Source organism: Phaethon aethereus, assembly GCF_964289735.1.
Source record: "Phaethon aethereus genome assembly, chromosome: 19".
Lineage (NCBI taxonomy): Eukaryota > Metazoa > Chordata > Aves > Phaethontiformes > Phaethontidae > Phaethon > Phaethon aethereus.
In genome coordinates, this window is record NC_138595.1 from 6,162,777 (window position 1) to 6,184,825 (window position 22,049).

Genomic DNA, 22,049 nt, shown 5'->3' on the forward strand with positions numbered 1-22,049 from the left:
GCCCAGCTTATGGCTTGTGTAGAGGACATCAGCTCGGATGATGAAATTCATGAAGAAGTGTCTCGCACTCTAGATGAAGCTTTCCTTATCTGGGGGAAAAAGCTGAAGCATAAGTGGCAAGAATTCAGGTTTTGTTCCCTCTAGTTGATTGGTTTTGTATTGTGCGCTTTTTTTTTTTTTTAATGCTAGATAGTAGCTTTCTGATTGATGAAAAGTTACAGAAAGTCTTTGTTTTCCATAGAGAGAAATTCTGTGGGGAAATTAGATGCTCTTAGGATTGGTTACCTGTTCACGTTTCAATTTTAGCATTGGTTTTCTGTGATTTTTTTGTTTGTATGTTTGCTTGTAGACTACACTTAGTTACCTGGAATGTAGGCACAGCTTCTCCACCTCCTGATGTCACTAGTTTACTCCAGCTCAATTCACTGGGCCCAACTATGGATATGTATGTTATAGGGTAAGTATATATTAAAGAACTTGCTTTGTAAGTTATTGCAAAACTGCTAAGTCTCAACAGCGTACTGTCTGTTTTGGGAGGACTGTGCTATGTGCATCACTGCCTAGGACGTGGTTTAATATTATTGCTAACAAAAGGTGAAGACTAGGATTAGTGATTTAAACAGAGATGATTTATAGCAAGAGAATCTTCTCTCCTTTCTGCTGTCGTTTTGTGATAAAATATAGAATATCTTTTTTTTAAACACCCAAAAAGTTTTTGGCTGCTGTTTTGTGTTGTTGGCGTGTAGAGGCATATTCATTTTGATATGAAAGTTATCCAAGATTCAGCATCTTTTGAAGAAATTAGTGCAACTTTATTGGGCACTATCTGCCATCATGTTTCCAAACTTTCTTGAAATTGTAAAGACCTGACAGGTTGTTTGTCGTAACATATCTTGAATCTAGCATTGTCTTAAACTCTGTCTTGAGGTGTATATAAGCTCCTTTCACTTTGCTTTTCTCAGTGTTAGATGTGTTAGACCTGTGGATGGGTTAAACTGCTTGTAAATGAGAAACGGAACAGCAAGAAATTTCTGATTTATGCTGAGAGAGGTCTGTTAGGATTTTGTGGTCTATCCTCTGAAAAGGTTATATGAATTCTGTTAAAACCAAGTGATACAGTGTGAGTAATCTTGATGTATTCAGCTTACAGGAGGTGAACTCCAGAATCACAAATTTTCTGTCTGACTTGGCATTTGATGATCCATGGAGCATTTTTTTCATGACCGTGTTGTCTCCATTGGGATATATCAAGGTAATTGTTTACATCTCTTGTCACAGCAGTGAAGGAAAATGTCTTCCCCAGCTCCTTTCGGATTTTTTTTCTCCTTAAACTCTCCATAAAAGATAAGTTTATGGTGGTTTTTGCAGATGTCAGTAACTTCCACAGGTACATGTATGTGAGAAGTGATCGTCATCACACTTGTGTTTTCCAGCTTTGTTGATAAAGGCAATTTTATTTTTTTTCTATTAATAATAATGTCCTTAATTTTAGCAGTAAAAAATTGATGTACAGTTTTTTGTTTCTCATTTGGAATAGTTGGGCAGTTTTGATGCTTTTGCAGCCCAGATGACAAACAACAGGAGGTTGTTCAGATATACTGGCAATGGCCTGTATAAATGCAGCAGAACTGTGTGGTGAATAGAAAAATACTCCTGTCATAAGAAGAATACATTCTCAAGGAACAGAGTAATGAAGATTTATTTAAAATGAAATGCAATGTAAACTTACACTCAACAGCATATTTCTTGTGGCCACAATATTTCTATCTCTCTCTTGTTTGTAGAAATTTTTTTTTTGCTCTGTGCAGTATTGGGGAACTGTATTGTGATGCTTCTAATGTAGTCTGCTTAAGTACCTGCTTTCACTATAAATATCCCAAGCAATGGCAGTGACTTTCGTTATGACCGGTAAGGTTTCTTTTTCTTTTTTTTTCCCCAGCTTGTTTGCAGGTGAAAATAAATTGCATATATATAAAACAGGATTTTAGTGGGTATTTGTATTTCTCTGAGGACCTTATTTTTGACTGAAGACCTAGAACATTGTATGGTAGGTTAAATAACATGATTTTGGTAATATCGGAGGTATAAGATCAGCTAAAGTACTAGCTATTTTAATAATGCAAACAATAGACATAGGAGGATATCCTGACTTTCTCTAATAAAGATATATTAAAAGCCTTTTGAATGTTGTATTGGTTTTCTAAATCAAGCATTATTTCAGGGTGATTTTGCTGAGAAGATTGTATTATCTGCATGCTAATCAGACTCAGTAGTTGTGCTGTTATTTTAACTGTAATTAAACAAACCCATCGGGAATTGTAAAAAGGAAAAAAAAACATTGTTCATTCTAGTGTAAGTAATTGCTGATAAACATTCAAGATCTGGTTGTGGGCTGATTTTCAGGCCCTGTATACAGACAGTTAAAAAGAATTCCTAGTGGTATGCATGGTTGATTTTGAATTCTAATTTATAAATGTGGCACTTCCGGACACACTAATGAATGGATGCTGCCACCTAATGGCTTTCAGCAGGACTTGATTAGCTCTAACAATAAGAGGGGACTGTCAGGCCAGGTCAAAATCAAAACAGGCAGTGAGGAGAGCTTATGCTAGGACTTACCTGGGAAGTTGGCTGGGGAGGAGAGAAACAGTTACCCCTTCTCTGCTGACCTGTGTCAAGGTTGGGTGTAGAGGGGTAGTTGTCCCTTGGGGCCTTCTGTCCCTTCGATAACAGAGTCCATTTTCAGAGTGTGAAGTTGGTTGGAGTCAGTCAATTCTTTCACCATAAACAGAATCACGTCCGCTCTGTGAAAAGTTTTTGCTTGATTTGGCACTACATATTGGTGTGACTAGTGCTGGTTCCAGCAGAGAAGGGATCCATTGTGTTCTGATGTTCAAGACCTATAGAGAGAAGAGTTTTCATATGGATCTTGACAAATGTTCTGGGGACTGGCCCATGGCAGAATGAAATGTAGCAAAGAATAGAGGGACTGAAAGACCTTGGTATCTCATGAACATAATAATGGAAAAGAGAATACTGGTTACACCAAACGTCTGATCAGATACAAATATTTATGCATCATCTAGTAATTGAGAGCCGTCATTTCAGTACACTGCTTAGTATTTTGTTGGGTTCAAGAACAAAGAAAACATTAATGTATATTCTGAAATAATTTAATTGTGTAGATGTGGAGACAAAGAAAGGAGGAATTCTGTTTTAAATTTTGGGCTGAGTTTGTGTACTTCTCCAGCAGTTGTATAGTCAGTGTTATTCTTAATATCAGGTTTTGTTCTAATGTAGTCTTTCTCTAAGTTCATCCAGCATAAAATTGAACTACAATTAATATATTTCAATGTCTGTATTTTAAATTGAAGCATTATCATTAAAACAAACACTTGCAATGAATTTTGTGTCTCATGCCAGGAACATTGTAAAGTTCATAAATTTTTAATGAAGAACATCTTTGTTAGACTATTTCCACACACAAAAGATCAACCTAACCACAAAAAAACCTCAGTATCTTAAAGTTTAAACAGTGTCTTACGTGCTCCCTAAGCTTCTTTGCTTTGGAAGTGTTTGGTAGATCAGTTTTTACAGGCATTGTAGGCAAGAATTACTGCTGTTTGCAGCTCATTGTTTTTGCAAATGCCTAGGAGTAACTGCTGTGCTTTTTAGGCATTTTAATGACATTTAGAATGATTAGTTATATGCTGAAGGATGTTTCAGTTTGAAGAACTTGCTCCTGTTAGAGGACTTGTAGGTGTGCACTATTAAGATGATAAGTGACAAAAAAAGGGTTTGGTTCTTCATGAAGAGGGTGCTAAAGGCAGAAACAAGAGACTGGTGAGGCAGAAGAAAGGTCTTTAAACATGGTTGGGCAAATACATGTGTTTTGAGGTCAGCTTCAGATTTGTAATGTAATGTTACAACTAATGTTAATTTGTTGAGAGATTCATCAGATTTGTTTATAAGCAAGTCTGCTGTAGGAGTGTATTCTTTACAGCACTGAAATGCGTCTGCATTTACTGTGTCACGGTATCGAAGCCAGGCTTGGCAAGGGAATTGCATGACTTCTGCTATGGTGTTGTTCACCTAAAAGCTCCTATGGAGTAGAATTCCAAAGAAGTTCCAGATACCTCCCTGGGAATGACCATGCCCTCTTTCATATCTCTTCCAGCTCTCCTCTGTTCGCATGCAGGGATTACTACTTCTGATCTTTGTGAAGCACGTCCACCTTCCTTTCGTACGGGACATACATACCCACTACACACGCACAGGCCTGTACGGATACTGGGTAAGTATCTGAGACTTGGTTGCCTTGGTTACGTATGCTTATGGTGGTGTGTTCCTCTATATGGTTTCACGGTGGGAGAGAGGCTATATGGTTTACTTAAAAAAGAATAAACTGACAAGCAGTGAGACTCACATGTTTGAACCTTGTATGCAAGTGCGCAGCACAGACCATTTTTTTTACCAGTTTATTAATTGATATACGACTTACGTAGGAGGAAATTGTATTCATTTAAATCTGAATAGCAAGGTGTAAAAATTTATCAATGGTGTTAATAGTTACGTTGGCAGGTGTTGACTAGTTTCAGAGAATGTTGTTAACCTTCCATGCCAGGGGAACAAAGGAGGAGTCACCGTTCGCATGTCTCTCTATGGCCATACAATTTGTTTCATGAACTGCCACTTGCCAGCTCACATGGAGAACACAGAGCAGCGATTGGATGACTTTGAGAAAATTCTAGAAATGCAGTTTGAAGGAGAGAATATTCCAAGTACTTTGGATCATGAGTGAGTTGTTGAGACCCTATTCTGTCTGTATTGTTTTTTATTTTTTATATGGTAAACTCATGCACTGAAGACTTTTGGTTTTGGAGTTTTCATCCATTGCTTTTATTTTAAATGTCTTTTCATCCTTGACCCTGAATCCTGGGAGGAAAAGATAACCTGAAAGATGGAGGTCTATTTTGCAAGACTGTTCTCTTCCAGTCTTAAATTTGTTTTAAATTAAATTTGTTAGCATATGTACCGCACATGTGACATGCTAGAGAGCTGTAGAAGCTAAAGCCTGTTTATATCAAAAATCCTTTCAATCACTATTAAATGTTTATCTTCTTCCCTTTTTTGAGCGTTGTGTGATGTTTTGGGCCATTTTTATTCCTGTTGTAATTTTAGTATCTGGCTGAGGGCTTCTTAGCCTTTAAAACTTTGATTGATGATTTTTGTAGCTAAATGAATTGCACTTCCCTCAGGTGTCTCAGGAAAGAAAAACTCAAAACAAACCTGATCTGGGCCACTAATTGAGCTCTTGTTCCTTAATTCTGCAGCAACTATTTGTATGTTGCATTGTTTTCATATGCTAGAGTCTAAAGATGTTAATACAACCACTTAAAAAAGGGTTGAGAAAAACATTTTAGTTTGGTAGGGTTTTTTTTTAATACCCATAAAACTGCCAGGACAGATAAATCCTAGTTATGTAATATCACTTTAGTTGTTAATGAGTTCATTAAAATTAGGTTAAAATGTAGGACATACGAGTTTCAAAATCATTACTTTTCCTACCTTACTATAAGTGTTTGATATTTCAAACTAACGTGTTACATTTTCTTGATTATGTGCATGGGCAGGTACCAAGTCACCTACTGCCGTCCTCTAAGAAGAAATTACAAATGGCATTAAAATAAAAGTTTTGTTTCCATAAGATTGAGTTTGGGGTATCCACCCCTGAAAAAACGTTGAAAATAGAGATTTTGCAAAGAGAAGTTAGTTTACATGAAAAGGCAGCTTTTCTGTTGTTTAAAACGTTGCTGATAATACACTCCAGTGCTTTATAATAACAACTTGCTTTCCTAATGATGACAGAATGCCCAATATGTATCCCTGCTTTCCCAAGGCACTAAACCACAGCTCTGAGTTAGTGGATTAACATAGCCAACTGGTATATAGGTCATGCATTTTGTGAATTATTTTACCTACTGTTAAAATGTAATTTTAAATCTGTGTCTAAGAGAGATGTAAGTCGTTAGGAGACTCGGGATAAGTTAATATTCAGGCAGTAATGAGCAAGCAGTGAGAACGCAAGGAACTTAATTTACTATTTCAATTCTTTTAAAATTTTTGTTTAGCAGCAGGTTATCCTTGTGTAAGCTTATCTGTAACTACTTAATGTTTGTGTTTAAGCTGTTTAGATTAAGTAATATAAGTGATTAGAGCACCTAATTAGTGTAATGGCTTGTATTCTGTTGAATTCTTCCCTTGTGTTAATGGATTCCTAGAAATCTTCCTTGGCTGCTTCTTTTTTTTTTTTTTTTAATTTAGTGTTCTCTTCTGGTTTGGAGATCTAAACTTCCGGATAGCAGATTATGGCATACATTTTGTCCGAGAAACAATAAATAACAAGCGTTACAATCTGTTGTGGGAAAAGGACCAGGTATGTTGTCTTAATCTGTTTGGGGGTTTTGTTTGTTTGCTTTGGTTTTAATGCATACAAACAAAACACAGTAGTTAACATTATCTCCTGAGTTTCTAACTGCTATTAAAGAACACAAATTCAGAGTAGTCATGAGGTAGAACAGAGCTAGCTGTTTGCTCTGTCACTCCTCAGTCATAAGCCCCAATTAATTACAAACTTTTTCTGTCTTTGCTTAGTTTCTTACTCATTTGCAATGCTTGTGTTTAAAGCTTTCTTTGAACTTCATGGCTTGTGAATTGTTCCTCACCTTAATTTCTCCTCCTTTTTTCTTCTCCCAAGAATTATGTTTAAGAGAAACTTATTGTGGAACTTTTTTTGAGTAGAACTGCTACAAAATTTTTAAACAGATTTTGTCAAGAGTTCTGGCAGTAACAAAGAGGCACTTCTGAATTTACCTTTCCAAATATGTTGTGCTGACTGAGATGTTGAATTCTTGGAAGATGCTTTCTCAGCTCCTTTCTCAATTGCCCTTTAAGCTCTGGTTTTTAAACATAATCTTTAAAAGCTACTTTTTATTTCGGCAGTTAAATATGGCAAAAAAGAAGGAAGCGTTTCTTCAGGAATTCATAGAGGGTCCTCTGCAGTTTAAACCCACCTACAAATTTGACCTTTATTCGGATGTATATGATACAAGGTAAAAGCATAATAAGATGAGTTTAGACATGGAATATTAGAGTGAATGTGGTGCTTCACTAAGTATCACTGTAGTAAGCAAACCTGAATTTCCTGAATGTACTGGTTAACTGGGCCTATTGTGCTATTCTGTTAGGCTCATTCAGTGGTCAAATCTGAATAAATCACTGAAGAAGCCCGAGTCTGCTGGTTGCAATGATGATAGTAGTGAAACAACCTAGCTTTCTTTTTGGAAAGATTAGATTAACAGAATAAACCAGTGGTTGTTTAAGCCACTTCTTTTTTGTTCTTTAATACTAAAAGTGCCCATTGGTTCTCAGAAATCAGCAAAAGGAAAAAAAGTAATTGCAATTTTTGTTTTCCTTCTCCATTTAAGCATTCCATTTGATACTACTGGTATTTGAAAATAAGTATCTTTATACATTTTTTAAGTAGAAAATGGAGTAGCTTAAGTTTCCGGAGTTTTTCTCTGACACTAAAGTTTGTTGTTAAGTATTAGTCTTATGTTTCAACAGAAGGATAAGTTCCTGTCCAAACAGGGGTTTTGTACTGATCTTTTTCTTTGCTTCCAGAGAGCGGAAGTCCCTGTTTTGGTTTAAGTAAGAAGAGAACTTTCTGTATTTCATAGATTTGTAAATATTTCAGAATCAAAACAAAGCTCCTTCCCGAGCTTTTGATTTGATTTTTGTGAAATATTTGAAAATCAGATGACAGCTGATTTTCTTCAGGGATTTTCTGAACCTGTCTGAAAGCTGTAGTGTTATCTACTCTGCTGTTGCACTTAATATTGGAAGTTTATTCATTTGGATCCAAAGACATTTTGCTCCCTAATTGAGTGTGAAGAGATATAATGGGACCAGCAGTAAATCGAGTTAAGAAAAAATACTTATAATGCTCCAAACCTAGACATTCTAAGAATGATTCATAGCTTAATAGTCTGTATTGGCTCATTTAAAGAACAAAAAGTATGGTTACACATAGTGTGTGCATTCTGCTGTTATTAAAGCTAGCAGAGATATTTTGGTCGGATTAGGGGTGATCAGTAGACCACAAGGCATGCCCTCTTGAAAAGTGTGCTTTATATGAAGCGCACAGTATTGTGTTATCTTTGATACTTTTTCAATGTGTATGTTGAGGTTTTGTTTCCCATCTATGGGAAACATATCTAATATACTGTTTTCTGTTAAATAGTGAGTGTATTAACTTTGAGCTCTTCTTCTGGTATTTTCTTGCACAGCAGAGCAGACATATGGTAGCTCTTAAAGATTTCTGTCGGTTTATATAATTACTGGAGTAAGTGGGATATGGGCCCTTAGTTGTTTAAAATCTTTCCACCTTATTAAAGGTGAGTCAGACTTGTGCATGGGAAGGGGTAAAACAAAAGTATGTTGAATATTGAACTAAATGGAATTTCCAGTTTATGATGATTTTGATATTCAGAGTTATTAAACTGACAGTTTTCCTTACACATCCTGCTCATTAACTTTTATAATTCAATCCAGTCCATTCTAATTCCTCTTCCATAGGGTATGATCTTTTCTCCATTTCAATTTGAAGTGATACATCCATACAGAGAGTTGCTGTTAAGTCTTCCTCCCACTACAGAGAGAACCACGAAAGGCTCATGTCTTCTGTTGTTATTGATATGGTATAAAAGGAAACTCTAAATTATGATTATAGTTTGATGTATAGCACAGTTGCAGGCACAACTTTCTTGATTATGGAATTTTTAAAGCCTTTTGTTATGAGACAGCAATAACTTGCAAACTTGAAATGTAGGCTAGTACAAGTTAGAGGAACTTTAAATAAAGCATTGCTGTGTCACCTGTAATTAGTATAAGCCATCTAAGTTTTTCCATTTTTTGTTGTTAAAAGAAACTTGGTCTTAAATGCTTTGAATAATTTCAAACATCATTCAAAGTCTTCGTACATCTTCCTTAATTTTGTGCCCCTTTTCTCAAAATATAACTATACATTTGACGCTTGGGGCATTTGCTGTATTATCTCAATGTTCTCGCATGTTTTTATGGAGTGTTTTAGGAGAAAGTATCATTTCCCCTGTGAAGCTGAATAACCCATTGAAATGCCCTTCTCCCCTTCATTTTACTCCTCTCTTAGAAACCTATGAAATGAATCTGTGGTAAATGGAATTGAGTTCAAATTAAGGAAACCTTGGTTGTAAAGCATATTGAACAGAGCTGTAAAATGAAGCTTGGATGTGATTGCCTTCTTTTATTAATATGTATCTGACAGTCTTTCAACTTTGAGTAGATTTTGCACAGTATTCTTAGCTTTTGGTAACTCTTTTTCTTCTCATTTCACTTTTATCTTACACTTTTGCAGTGAGAAGAAAAGAAAGCCAGCATGGACTGATAGAATTCTTTGGAGAGTGAAAAATCTCTGCCAACATGCATCAAAAGATGGCGAATTCTCTGAAGAAGAACAGACAATTTCTGTTACTTTGAATAACTATATCAGTCACATGAGCTATGGCATCAGCGATCACAAACCTGTTACAGGAACTTTTGGGCTTGAGGTGCTGTCCCAGTTATGTTGTTAAAAAGTTTGTTTTACTAAGTCTTGCCTTACAGAAGCTGATTTTCTAAACTTTGTATGTCATAATCCCAGTGTTTCATCCTGATCAGCAAATTGCTTTCAGGTTATTTCCATTCAGTTAAGAGTCCCACAGCAGGTGTGGCAGAGAATAACCTGAAAAGAATAACTGAAAGAATGACAGACTTGACTGAATTTAAATTCTGTTCTTTTGTCTAGTTGAAGCCTCTTTTATCAGATCCTTTGGTCACACTGAATCCTGAGGGTGAGTGGAGTGCAGAACATGATGTTCTAATCAGCTATTCTGCAGTGCCTGAATTCCCAAGCAGTGCTTGGGACTGGATTGGACTCTTCAAGGTAATGTTACCACATCATAGCTCTTTACTCTTAATAAAGATGGTGCATGTGACTGGAGGAGGTAGTTGATAGTCTTCCTCTCATAGGATGTTGTGATTCTTGCTAGTGCAAAACTCTCTGAAATAGTTGTGTATCCTTGATTGCTGTTAGTTTCTGTATGCCAACAGCTTAGTTGCATAGAATGCAAGCTCTTTTGCACCTTTTAAATTCTCTGCTAATATTTATTTAAGTAAAATGGTACAGAAGCTGTGGAAAGGAATTGTCCTCCCCTAATGCCTTCAGTTCAAAAAATTTGTACAGCAAAGAAAGTACAAAAATAAAAGAAAGTCAGTGGAAGGGTGAGAGAACAGAGCAGTTGCACCCTCTCGGAAACTAAAGATTTGTGCATGCCCCCAAAATATTTTGATCCTAAAAGTGCAGTGTTTTAATTACTTCAGCGAAGTAGTAAACATGTCTCTCAGAACTTTGAATCTTCAATGTGGTGTGGTTTTTGTTTCCTTCAGAAGGCTGATGGTTTGCATCTTTCTTTGCAGGTGGATTTCAGGCATGTGAATGACTATTTTACTTATGCTTGGGTAGAAGATGATGAAATTTCTTCTAACAAAGACAGTAAACAAGTAAGCCAATTATATTTCTTTCATTTCTATATTTCAATTATATCTCTTTGTAAAGTTTCCCACAGAGTAGCATTCAACGTTTGTTTGTTCCATATCCCTTGTGGGTTCTGTGTCTTCTTTCCTAGTCGAAGCTAAGTGGGAGTGATGCTACTGTTCAAAGTCCCTCTTCTTAATTCATATTAATATTCAGATAGTCTAGCATGCCTTCTCAGGTGTGATCATATTGTTTAAGGGAATTGACAAAAAAGCAATTTATCCCTGTAGTGACTTTTCATTGTAGTAAAAACTGCTGTCATTTTATATTTGGTCTCTTTCTGCCACTGAAATAAGTAACGGGCCATTTTTTCATCTGATTGTCAAAGTTGCTCAATGTATCCTAAATATTTATTGTGTGATTTTCATTACAGTTCTAAGTACCTAATGTTACTCATACAGTTAGTTCCAGATAATCTTATACAGCTACAGATTAGGGTTTCTCGGACTTTCCTTCATTTTGGCTATTGCGTGTTTTGATCCCTCTTTAAAAGCTTCTGTCTGTTACATAGCTTTCTCGTAGTGATGGTTTAAAATAAATCAATGAATGAAGCTTACTTTGAATACAAATTATCTGTTCCCAGAGGTATTTATCTGCATAAACAAATTCAGATTTAATTTTGGAGACACAGTGAGTGCCAGGATGGATGAGATTTTCCAGACAACAATGGAGAGCAGTTACTTCTTGTTAGAGATTTTATGAAGTTAACGTCAAGTTTACAACAAGAGCCCAAAATGTATTGTATCAATATTCTGAATCTCAAAATTTCTCTGATATTGTGCTTTCTTATCACTAAGTTTAGAAATGTAAGCACTTTGGACGTTGTTTTAGCAGGATACTGTGGGCTGCAGTTTAGGATCTTTCGGGTAGTACAGAACCGAAGTGGTGGGTTTGCTCTGCTGTTCGATATAACAGCTTACTCCCACCGGGAGGCAGTTCATCTCCCTCCTTGCTGCTTGTGTGGCCTTGCCCCTTCCCTTACAACAGCTGAGTTTCTTCTCACTTCTTGCTGAACCGTCACCTTCCTAACATCGTGAAGGATATTCTCTTTTCTTCCCTGATTTAGTTTTCAGATGGTTTCATGAGTTATGTCTGTCCTCATCCTTTTCAGCTTATGTTTAAAAACTTGCTTATAAATAGTAAATACTGATTTTTATGGTGTCCTGAATGGCAGAGACTTCTTTTTTGTAAGCTTTTTTCTCAATGGAAATTGCCCATTGCTTATTATTATTCTTATTGACAGGTTTACATGAGTGCTGCAGAAATACCCGATATGGGAGGAGAATTTTTGCTTTGTTATTACAGCAATAATTTGCAGTCAATAGTTGGTATCAGCCAACCTTTTCAGGTAATATATTTGGAAGCTTTGATTGACGTTGATGAGATTTTTGTTTCTTTTGCTTTCACATGCATCTGAACATAGGTGTGTGCAGCTGTATTAATCCTGGGGGAGGTGGCAGCAGAAGTAATTGCAAAAAGGATATGTTCTGGCTAACATCCTGTAAAAAAATTGCTGATATGCTGCAAGACTCTGAGTAGCTATTTTTGCAACACGTTGTTGTAATGAAATAAGACAAATTTCTCTGTCTCTGCTTTCATTTTGGAACTTCAGGCTCTGTCAGTTAGGTCCCTAGTTTCGGTAAAGATGAGAACTCAACTCAACTTAAATGCTGCCAAGGTTCTGACAGGTTGTGAGTGAGCTCTTTGTGCTTCATTCTGTGGTAGATAGATTTGCACAGAAGTGTTTCCTGTATATTTAGTCACTTGAATTTGGGAAAGAGAGGACAACTGGAACTCAAGTGATTTGTTTAACAGGCTTCTTTGTTTAATTTCTGAAAGGATGACTTAAATTAACCTGCATAGACTAGATGAAGTGACCAAGCATTGCTTCTTCTACACAAGCACTTTTTTTCCAAAATCATTTTGTGTATAATTTTCCATGCTGTCGTGGCTGTGTGAATGTGTCATAGAATGGTTGAAGTCAAAGTTCTGCGTTGTCGTTGGATGAAGGGGTTTTAGAAGACTCTGAAACTCCGTTACCTTAGGGGATACAGTAATGAAAGTTGCTGGGCTGGCTGGTATATCTCAGTGATACTGTTCATACTTTTCTTTCTATATTGGTGAGAAACGTTGCAGAGTCCAGTGCTTCAGTTGTCTGAGTTTAATATCTACCACAAGCTCTGCAGGATGGTTGTCAGTTGTATGTGGATACAACCCACCGTATACCTTTCTTTTTGCATGACACTTAATGTTTTGAAATCAGTTTAGTGAGGTTTTTACTAAATTTTTTTTAAATTTCATAATTGCTGTACAGATGCATCACTTTTAAATTTCTCAGTTTCTAGCAGGTAAGACATGTTTATATAATGGTGTATTGACAGTACAGAGCAACATAGTGTTTCTGAAATGTGTTAATTTGTTTTTTAACTATTGTCTGTCTTCTAGATTCAGCCTAACAGAACATTAATAGAAAAGGATGTGACACAGGAAGAGAACAGTTGGATGCAGAAACCTGACAATCTGGAATCGCACACAGAGTTCTGAAGGCAGAAAGGGCATTTAGTGGTCCCAATTCAGGAGTCAGATGATTCTTTATGTCTTAGTGATTATAAGCTTTTACTCTTAGAAGATGGAGTAAGACAGTGCAAGTAAGACAGGTAGGATTGTTCAGAAACTTTGTAAGCTCATAGAAGATAATTTATTGTGGAAACAGATATTTTTATTGTTATGGGGAGAGTAACTCTCTTGCACTGGATGAGAACTGTAAAAATAGCACTTAATGAATACTGTATGTTTTAAGGTGATAGACATTTCTAATACAGTGTTTTAACCTAAATAAGTTACAATCTGTAATAGATTTTTAGGCTTGCTCCTTAGAGGATATTTTATTTACAATACAATATTTACTATGCTGTAAACACTTAATCATTGATTTCCAAATTTTGAGTTTGAATGAAATTATTTAAAAATTTATTTATTAGATACAGCTAGTTAGCTTGTTTTAAAATTTTATTTGACTTTCAAATGTAAGCTAATTACCTTTTGGGAAACACATGTGGCAACAAGTCACATGAAAACAAAATCTTTGGAGTGTGTAAATTCGCCTTTGGTAGTAGATCCCTTTTCTTCATGCCTTACTAATAACTGTTTGTAGGATTTCCCATTTCTAATTTTCCAGATTGAGATGCGTTTAGCAAAACACACTTTGCCTGATTTTTTTTTTTAATTCTTCTTTTATAAAACAATTTAGCAAGTTGCCTATTGTGTTTCTCCCTCTGATTTAAAAAAGTAAAATAAACTCACTTTTATACTAGTACCTGGCTCAGAGTTAACCAAGATCTGACAATTTCTGAAGGAAATTGCTTAAGTTGAGAAATGCTTTAGCATAGGTGAGCAGACCATAGTTCATGAAGCACTTGTTGGCAAAGAGCTGATGATCATGGTACTAACCCTGATTGTTTTCTGTTGTCATACTGAATTTAGAAAGCTAAAGCCATATTTGAGTATTTCCTGATACAATCTTGCCACATAATTGCTACGCTTACTACAGAGATGATGGGAATTATAAATGGGGAATTTCAGTGGAACAACTTTGTTCTATGGCATAATCTGTGCTACCAAAATTGTAAATCTCTGCAATTTATAGCAATTGGTCTGCAAAATGTCTGTTTTTCTAGAGGTGTGTAGACCTTAGTGCATCTTGTGCACTTGAGGGTGGTCATGAAATAAGAAAAATCATGTACTTTTAAAAACCTGAAAGGTAGTTAGCTTCAGAAATGGTTTTGTTTCTTGATGAGGAAATGGAGATGCTTAGAAAGGTTTGGAAGAGCCACCAACATTCCACAGAATCTCAGACTGCAGTGCTGTCTTGCAGAGCACTTGTGAGTCTCCTGTGTTCTAGATACACAGCTTCGAGCTACCTACTGTGTATGGTAAGTCAAGTTACTTACTAATCACTGTCATGTTGGTTATGGATGGAAAAAAGAAAATTTGGTTCAAATGGAAGAGCAAAGCAAAGGATGTTGGTGTGTTTATGCTGGAATATTGCTTCAGAACTGAATGGATTCCTTTTTGCTCTTTTTCTCAAAGCCTTATTTTTTTCAGGATTCTTTTGAGATAGAAAGTATAACACCTTGATATGACATTTGTTTTGCAGTTACTTGCTTATATCATCCACTGTATAAAATCTTCTGGGGTTCGGGCATCTTTGTGGAAGCTATAACATAGGTTAACTGGTTAGATAGTTGCAGTGTGGGATTTAAGAACACCTAGCCTCTGTAAATTTTGTTTAGTTGTATCTCAGCTTAATGCTTGGTGTTGGGAACTGTTTCCAGTTGTAAGTAGTGATGGCAGGTTCAGAGGACACTGTGTTCATTGCATGGATTAAAACTGCCTTGAGGTTTACAGTTTGTACATTCCTATTACACTTTGGAACAATATTAGAAACAGTTTTCACCTTTGTACCAGTCTTAGAAGAATTTGTTTTGCACAGAATCTTTCAGATATGTGACTTCTCATGGCAATTAGGGCATCAGACAAATCCCTACCGAATTGCAAAGAGCTTGCAGTTCTTGAGTTGTACTCTGTTTCTGATTTTACTTGTGTAACTGTATTACCGTACTCTATGCAAGGAGATTGTGGAGAGCTCAAAGAACAGTGGTCTTTGAATTCCAGACCACAGCTGGCGACTTATTGTGGACCAAGATCCAGTTTCTTCTAATCAGGGTGCATCTGCTATTCATGAGCAGCTCAGAGGGGGAGCCATACAGCTGCTTTACATGGGCAAGAAACTCAAGATCCTTAATGTTGTATGGGAGCTGATAAACCCTCTCAATCACTGGACATAGAAGCTGCGTTTTGTAAACTAATCCTTTGAATCACAGGACTTCACTGAAAATGCCCACAGCAGCTGTGATTGAATCTGCTTGTGTGTTAGTAGGATGCTGCACAAGTATGTATACTTCTTTAAGTATTATGCACACAGTAGCACTTTTGTTTACTACTGTTACCTATGGTAGCTTTTCAAACTATTCCATGACCTGTAATGATGCAATTTCTGATGAAATTTATCTTTCTTAAAGCAGCTTTAATTGGATGTTATAATCACTGGAAATGTTTTTATACTCATGTGTTTTCCTTTCATGTACCACTAAAATAAATCCTGGCAGTGAAGTGTTCTACATGGCTTCTATTATTTTGAGAATGAACACATTGGTTCAGGCGTGGAGGACTAATTCGTGCACGGTAGCCTTTCTCCAAGAACCTTTCGTCATGTTTAATGCACAGATACAACAGTGTTTTAGAATGGAAATATGTCAGTAATAACATCTGCACTAGGGCTTTGGAATGCAAAAGAATGGCAAGGACAAGTACTATTTTTCTTCTGGACAAAGCAAACTGATTTTTTTTTTCCTATTGAAATGAATCCAGTGTTAAATGGACTTCTGTTTTGGCTTTTCTGTCCATTCTGTCCCCCATCAAGGAGGTGTTGACATTTTCCTTGTAAAAATGCTCAAGCCACTTAAATTGCTTTCTTCATTTTTAAAACCATGTTCTTCTAATTTCACTTTTTCACAGTGTGATTTGAGATGTCTTTTTTTGTCTTTGTGAAAGATCTGCTAAATTATACTTCGTCTTTTAAATTTTGCATGTTTTAATACAAATTTTCTATCAAATCATTTCCATCTAAGGGTAACTTTTCATAATTCCCTGCTGTTAGAGAATTTATTTTAAAATAGGAAATATGTCTACCGAGGAATGTTGTCCAGTATAGTCCTATTTAACTTCCATATATTTCTGATTCCTAGCTAACCTCAGGATGTGCAGTGTATCATTGCACATAGATAGTACAGCTCTGTGTAAACAGGAAATATTTCTAAGATGTCTTGCGTGTTTGTTAGACCCTAAAAATACGTTCTGATAAAGACTATTGTTTCTACTACCAGTACTTCCTTCTCTGCTCTTGGACGCTAAGTGACACTTAGATGAACTTGTCTTAATTAATATACTGCAGTGGAAAGGCCAGTTGAACAAAGCTTGAATTAGGTTTTCCTTGAGAGAGGAAACGATACCTTTTTTGAGAACTCTGCATTACTAAGAGGAATATTTCCGATGGCCCTTTCTGTCCTTGGATATAGGAATTCGCTATTTGAAAGTGATTGAAATGAAGCAATTTCTTTTGTAATAACAAGATGTAGAGATAACAGAACGTTCCTGGTACTCATCACTGCATGAATATCAGTGTTATTTAACTTTATAACTGATGCATTAAGCAGATAATATCCTAGTTTCCTTATACCTGCTTTTTCTTTATACCAATCTTGAAGGGGAATGGAGAAAAAGATTTTTGTGTAAAGATGGCAGTGTTTGAGGCCAGTTGTCTATATGCATATCTTGCTTTCTTTTATCTTTAACTGTCTTTCTTCGGGCGCAAGCTCAAACATTGAGAGTTGTGTAGCACACAGCAGCGTAGTGTAAGCTGTTCTTTGTGTGGCTGCTTTGTGCAGCCAAGGCAGTGGCACTCGCCACCTGACGAATCTGTGCAGTACGCATTGCGTGACTCTGGAAAATCATCTACTCGGGACCTAGGCTGAACTTGTCTGTTCCATTGCATCAACTTAAGTCATGTACCTGTGTGTGTACATCCCGCCTCCCTGTATTACAGTGGAACTGTCATCTTCCGCTTGCAAGGTCTCTCCAATTAAAAGCACAAACTTCTCATATGTGCAATCTAGAAGGTAGCAGGAGAACCTGTGTGGGAGGTTTTGAAGCACGGGTTGAAGAATCACTGGAGGAAAACAGTGAAGTTGGGGGAAGTATGAGATCTGGGAATGCAGACTGGTAAGAGGAAATGAAGACGTGTGGGAAAAATTCAGAAAATAACATTTACTAGCACCACAAAAAGAAGAAAAATACAATAGCAAACATTTTAACTTGTTAACCATGCTTTGTTTGAAACTGATGGTTCTCAAATACAGACATCAGCCCTAGTAGGGAATGTTGCAGTGTTGTTTCTCAAATATGAGCTTTACTGTAACTGGTTTTAAAGTGTACTGCTCGGTCTCAGTAGAGACCACACTACTGTGACCACTCTCTTCCCTCTTCCATTTTGTTTTTCTCTTTTATATATATATATATATGTTTCTTCTTCAGTCTCTTTCTTTATCCTTTTCTTTTTTTCCTCTTGTTCTCACTTGTAGCCTGTTTTCAGAAGTTTTTTTTGCACATAATTCTGGTATGTGCATCACAGAAACCCAGTTAAATAGCCCCCATGTTCTAGACTACTAATCTTTGTAATTTCTCTATATAGGAAGGGTAGATAAGATAGTCTAGGTATTGCTCCATATTACTGAGTAGGGCTGTTTTGTTTGAGGAAGTGACAGCGATGGTTTTCTTAAAATGTGATAAAATCTCTGTTTCAGTAAAACCCTATATTGGGAAGTAAGTGGTCAAGGAAACAATTGTTGGACTGGAACAATCTTGTATATAACAGCTAAGGGAAGTAGACGAATAATTCCAGATAAGAAACACAGAACAGTCACAAGCTATTTCTTTTCAGTTACTGAACAGAAGGGTATTTTCTGTATCTGCTCTTGAATGGCCAGATGCTTGTTAATCTTGACATCTAAGTAGTTTTTTTGACAAGCAGTATCACCTGGAATTAGTTTGTAGTAGAGTTGAAAGTTTCCATTTGGCTATTCCAAGAAGATTGCAGGAATTGTCCCATGACAGCAAGTCTTAAAATACCCAAGATTTAGAGTCCCCAGTCACAGGTAGGATATCTGTATCTGTTGGGGAGGTTTATGGGGCAATCATAGGTCTAGTACTGCATTAATGGATGACATGGCTGTAGTAAAGCTCTGTAATTGCACTTAAGCCAGTATTCACCAAATTATTTTTCTCATATTCATAGGAGGAATTTTTGTGCACTAACGTGCAATTTAATTTCCTTTGTCATGATTAGTTAGCTGCTCAAGGATTCAATTAATAATAATTTCAGTCTGCAGAAATTTGAAGAACTTCCTGTAGTTACCATGGGAGCAATCAGTATTTTTCTATTGCTCTGTCTTTAAACCAAGTATCTTGGAGGCAAAGATGAAGAATCTTTTCTATATGAAATCTCTTGGTAGATTTGTAAAGTCTGCCGTGTAATTGTTTCGTGCTAATACCTATGAAACAGCATCCGCAATGACTTGACTTTTCTAAGTCTGCTGGGACTAAAATGGAACATCAACAAAGTTTGCGGCAATAAACATGAACATAAATTTAAGCTTCTTGGAACTGTCTTGACACATTGTAACTAGTGGAAACTAGTCTTGAACTTAATTGTTGTGTCAGCTCAGACCTACATTTAGTATAAATACAGAGGTTCATCTCTCCCTCTCGCAACAGGACTCTGAACCAAAGATTGCAGTTAGTCAAGGTCTTCTCCCAGACTACTTGGGGAGTTCTGCTGCTGTGCTTTGAAATTGGAACTATCTGTAAAGAATAGAGGTATTTACTAACTTACTTTGGAAGGATGGAACTGCAAATTGAACTTATTCCTACAGGAGAAATCATCTACGTGGTTAGTCGCAATGGAGGACGCAAGACTGTAAGCCTGGGTTTTATTGTTCTCTTTTCCCTTCTCATAGTGTTAGTGCCACAATAACTAATTTAGTAACTCTTCTTCTGAACTGACAAATGCTAGTGCAAAAATGTGAGGCTTCTGCAAAACTGGTTGGTCACTGACCTGACTGTAGCTGTGTTGTGAAGAGTTTGCTCTCACTAGGTGAAACAAATGTTCAGTGATTGGGAGTTTAGAAAATGATTAAAGTGAAATACTTCAGTGTACCAAAGTTGGCGTGACTTGCAGTTGGTGTATTGGCCTGGCCGTATGCATTCTGTCAGAATTCTGGGAGCACTTTCAAACTACAAAGGAAGGGAAAGAACTTAAAAGAGCATTTTGATCCTCTTCAGTATTGATTGACCATATTGTCACTGGATTCATGCCCTGAATGTTATGGGAAGGTTCATGCATCAGAAATTCAGTGGGAGAGGAACTTATTAACAGACTGTTATTAATGTCTTCAGAAACTGGGTATTCTATTAACTTGTGACTTTTATTTACTTGGGTTTGGGGTTTGTATGTAAGGAAATGGAAAATCCATGAGTTGATTATTTCTGGTTTGACATGGTAGACATAAACAGTTAAGAAAGACACAGTTTTCAGTACTTGGAATGAATGGCCATTCTGTGTGTTTTGCTTCAGAATATTTTCTAACTGGCTTTGTATACTTCATAATTAAAGGAGTCTAAAGAGAAGGAACAGTGTAAAAACTCTTTAAAATGTTTGAATGTACCTAAAGGCAACTGTGAATTTATATCTCTTTGTCATAGGTATTTATAAACTGTTCAATAGATCTTCAGTTCTGGTGGCAGATTGCTCTGGGCAGAGCCATCTTGTACTGAAGTACACATCTGTGCATGTTGCTCCAGTTTCCTAGCATTGTCTTTCTAGTAAGTAATCTGAAACTCGATCTGAAAATTGGGTAAAGACGTTTACTGTGTGGATTACACAATTGTTAGGTGGAGTCATTTTAATTCAGAAAAACCTGAGCGCTCTGCCTTCTCGGAAGAGGAGACAGTGGCAATTCTTTGGTTTTGAGTAAATGGTCCAGGAATGTTACTGACTTATTTCTAGTGATGGCAGAGGACACTGAATTGTCTTTCCCAGAGGGAACTGTTCCTTTAAACCTTATCCCCAATAGCATGTGCCAGGATCCTGGGGGAGACAGCACAGAGAGAAAAGCTATTAGTTCAGCTTTCTAAAAAGTTTTGAGCACTCATTAACAGTCCATAAAACTGTAATTTGCTACTTTGAGAGCAGCAGTCTGTATTTGTCAAGTACTGTTGGTGCTGCAGGAACTTCCAGAGAAGAGCAGTTTCTGATGTCCTGTGCTTTAATATAAGCAGAAGCTTATGCTTAAAGAGACTTTAAGCTACTGCAGGAATGGAAAGTGCAGAGCTTTACAGTTTCAGCTCCGTGTGCTTCAGTCTGTTAGAATTGACAGGCAGAATTTCCTGTGGTTCCTGGCTAGACTGCCTCTGGTATTTCGCATGTATGTGAGAGGAACCAAGATGGTGTGGCTGCACAGAGTGGGGTGGTTACCTGAACTTTGTTGGTAGAGCTCACTCTGGCTTTGGGGAATCGCTCCAGGGTGAACTTCACCCTTCGTCCTTCTCGTAAAGATACGCTTTTGATGATTCCCACAAACAGGCGTCTGTGAGGAGGGGGTTGTAAAATTGCCACCCGTCTCCGAGGTTTAGCTGTTGTGCGCCTGGAGGAGGCAGGTGCGGCTGTGATTCCAGGACCGATTTGGTAGAGACGCTCAGGGGCAGGATGCCGCTGCCCTCAACAGCGTACCGGCTGCGAACGGGTTCCTGCCTCCAGCGCCCGGGAGGGGTCACGGTGCTGCGGGGCGCAGCGCTGCCCGCTCCCGCGGGGCCCGCCCCGCGGAGCTGACGGCAGGTGAGGGCGGAGGCAGGGCCGCGGCCTCGCCGCCCGCACTCCGCATGCCCGGCGCTCGGACATGCTCACTAGCGGCGCGGCGCGGCGCGGGCTCCCGTGGGCAGTCGGCGCCGAGGCGCTCACGGAGCCGCCGCAGGGCCCCGAGCAGCGCGTCCCGGGGGGGTGGGGCGCGGAGCGCAGGTGAGCGGGGCGGGGGGCTGAGCGGCGTGCCGGAGGGAGGGCAGGGCCCGGCGAGGGGCGGCCGTGGCCGCCGTCCGCCGCCCTGTGCTCGCCGAAAGGCGCCGGCGCTCGGCCACATGGCCGCGAGCTGCCCGGAGCACGCTGCCGGCGAGGGGGCTGCGTCGGGAGGTGCGGAGGGGGAGCCGGGGGCTGCACCGGACGGCGCCCCGGGGAGGGCGGACAGCCGGCCGCGGCTCGGCCGTTCCCCCGGAGTCCGCGACCTTCCCGGAAACTCCTGAATTTCCACGGTAGAAACAAATGACCCTTTCACAGCAGCCGGCATCCTGGCAGCAGCACGGCTGCCTCCGGTAGCCCGGAGGAGTCCCTCCCCGCTCCCCTTCCGTAACGCTACTGAATGCTCTCCGGTAACGCATCCCTGGTTGTATCCCAAATGCGGGCAGCTCCCCGCGGGGCTCCTGCCGAGGGGAGCCGGGGCTGGAGCCAGGAAGGGTGTGGCTGGGCGTGGGGGCAGGAGGAAAGCTGCTCCGGAGCTGGGACCTGTCTGTGCTGCGGCCGGTCCTGCCCGAGTCTTCTAAAAGATGGCTTTCTCTACACACCTGACTTGTTTTCTGTGTTCTTGTTCTGCTGTGTGTCCTGCTGTGGATAGCACTTACATTTGTACGGGAATAATTCTTCCTTGTTGTGGTA

The 22,049-nt window shown here is 38.4% G+C and overlaps 2 protein-coding genes across 2 annotated transcripts in view; both read left to right on the forward strand.

Moving 5' to 3' along the window:
• INPP5K (inositol polyphosphate-5-phosphatase K) lies at positions 1–13,216 on the forward strand (the record flags this gene model as incomplete). The annotated part of the gene is made up of 11 exons (XM_082008689.1): positions 1–457; positions 1,144–1,252; positions 4,178–4,294; positions 4,625–4,797; positions 6,325–6,436; positions 7,003–7,112; positions 9,455–9,647; positions 9,884–10,021; positions 10,555–10,638; positions 11,916–12,020; positions 13,118–13,216. Exons 1-11 carry the CDS (start codon positions 336–338, stop codon positions 13,214–13,216), a joined length of 1,362 nt encoding a protein of 453 aa, XP_081864815.1. The 5' UTR covers positions 1–335.
• Positions 13,217–19,175: 5,959 nt separating this feature from the next.
• The window catches only part of MYO1C (myosin IC), a gene marked incomplete at its 3' end in the record, with an annotated part of 58,380 nt that continues 55,506 nt past the window's right edge, over positions 19,176–22,049 (forward strand). Inside the window, exon 1 of the mRNA XM_082008639.1 lies at positions 19,176–19,265. Coding sequence (XP_081864765.1) covers positions 19,191–19,265 — 75 coding nt within the window. The 5' untranslated portion in view covers positions 19,176–19,190. The remainder of the gene's footprint in view (positions 19,266–22,049) is intronic.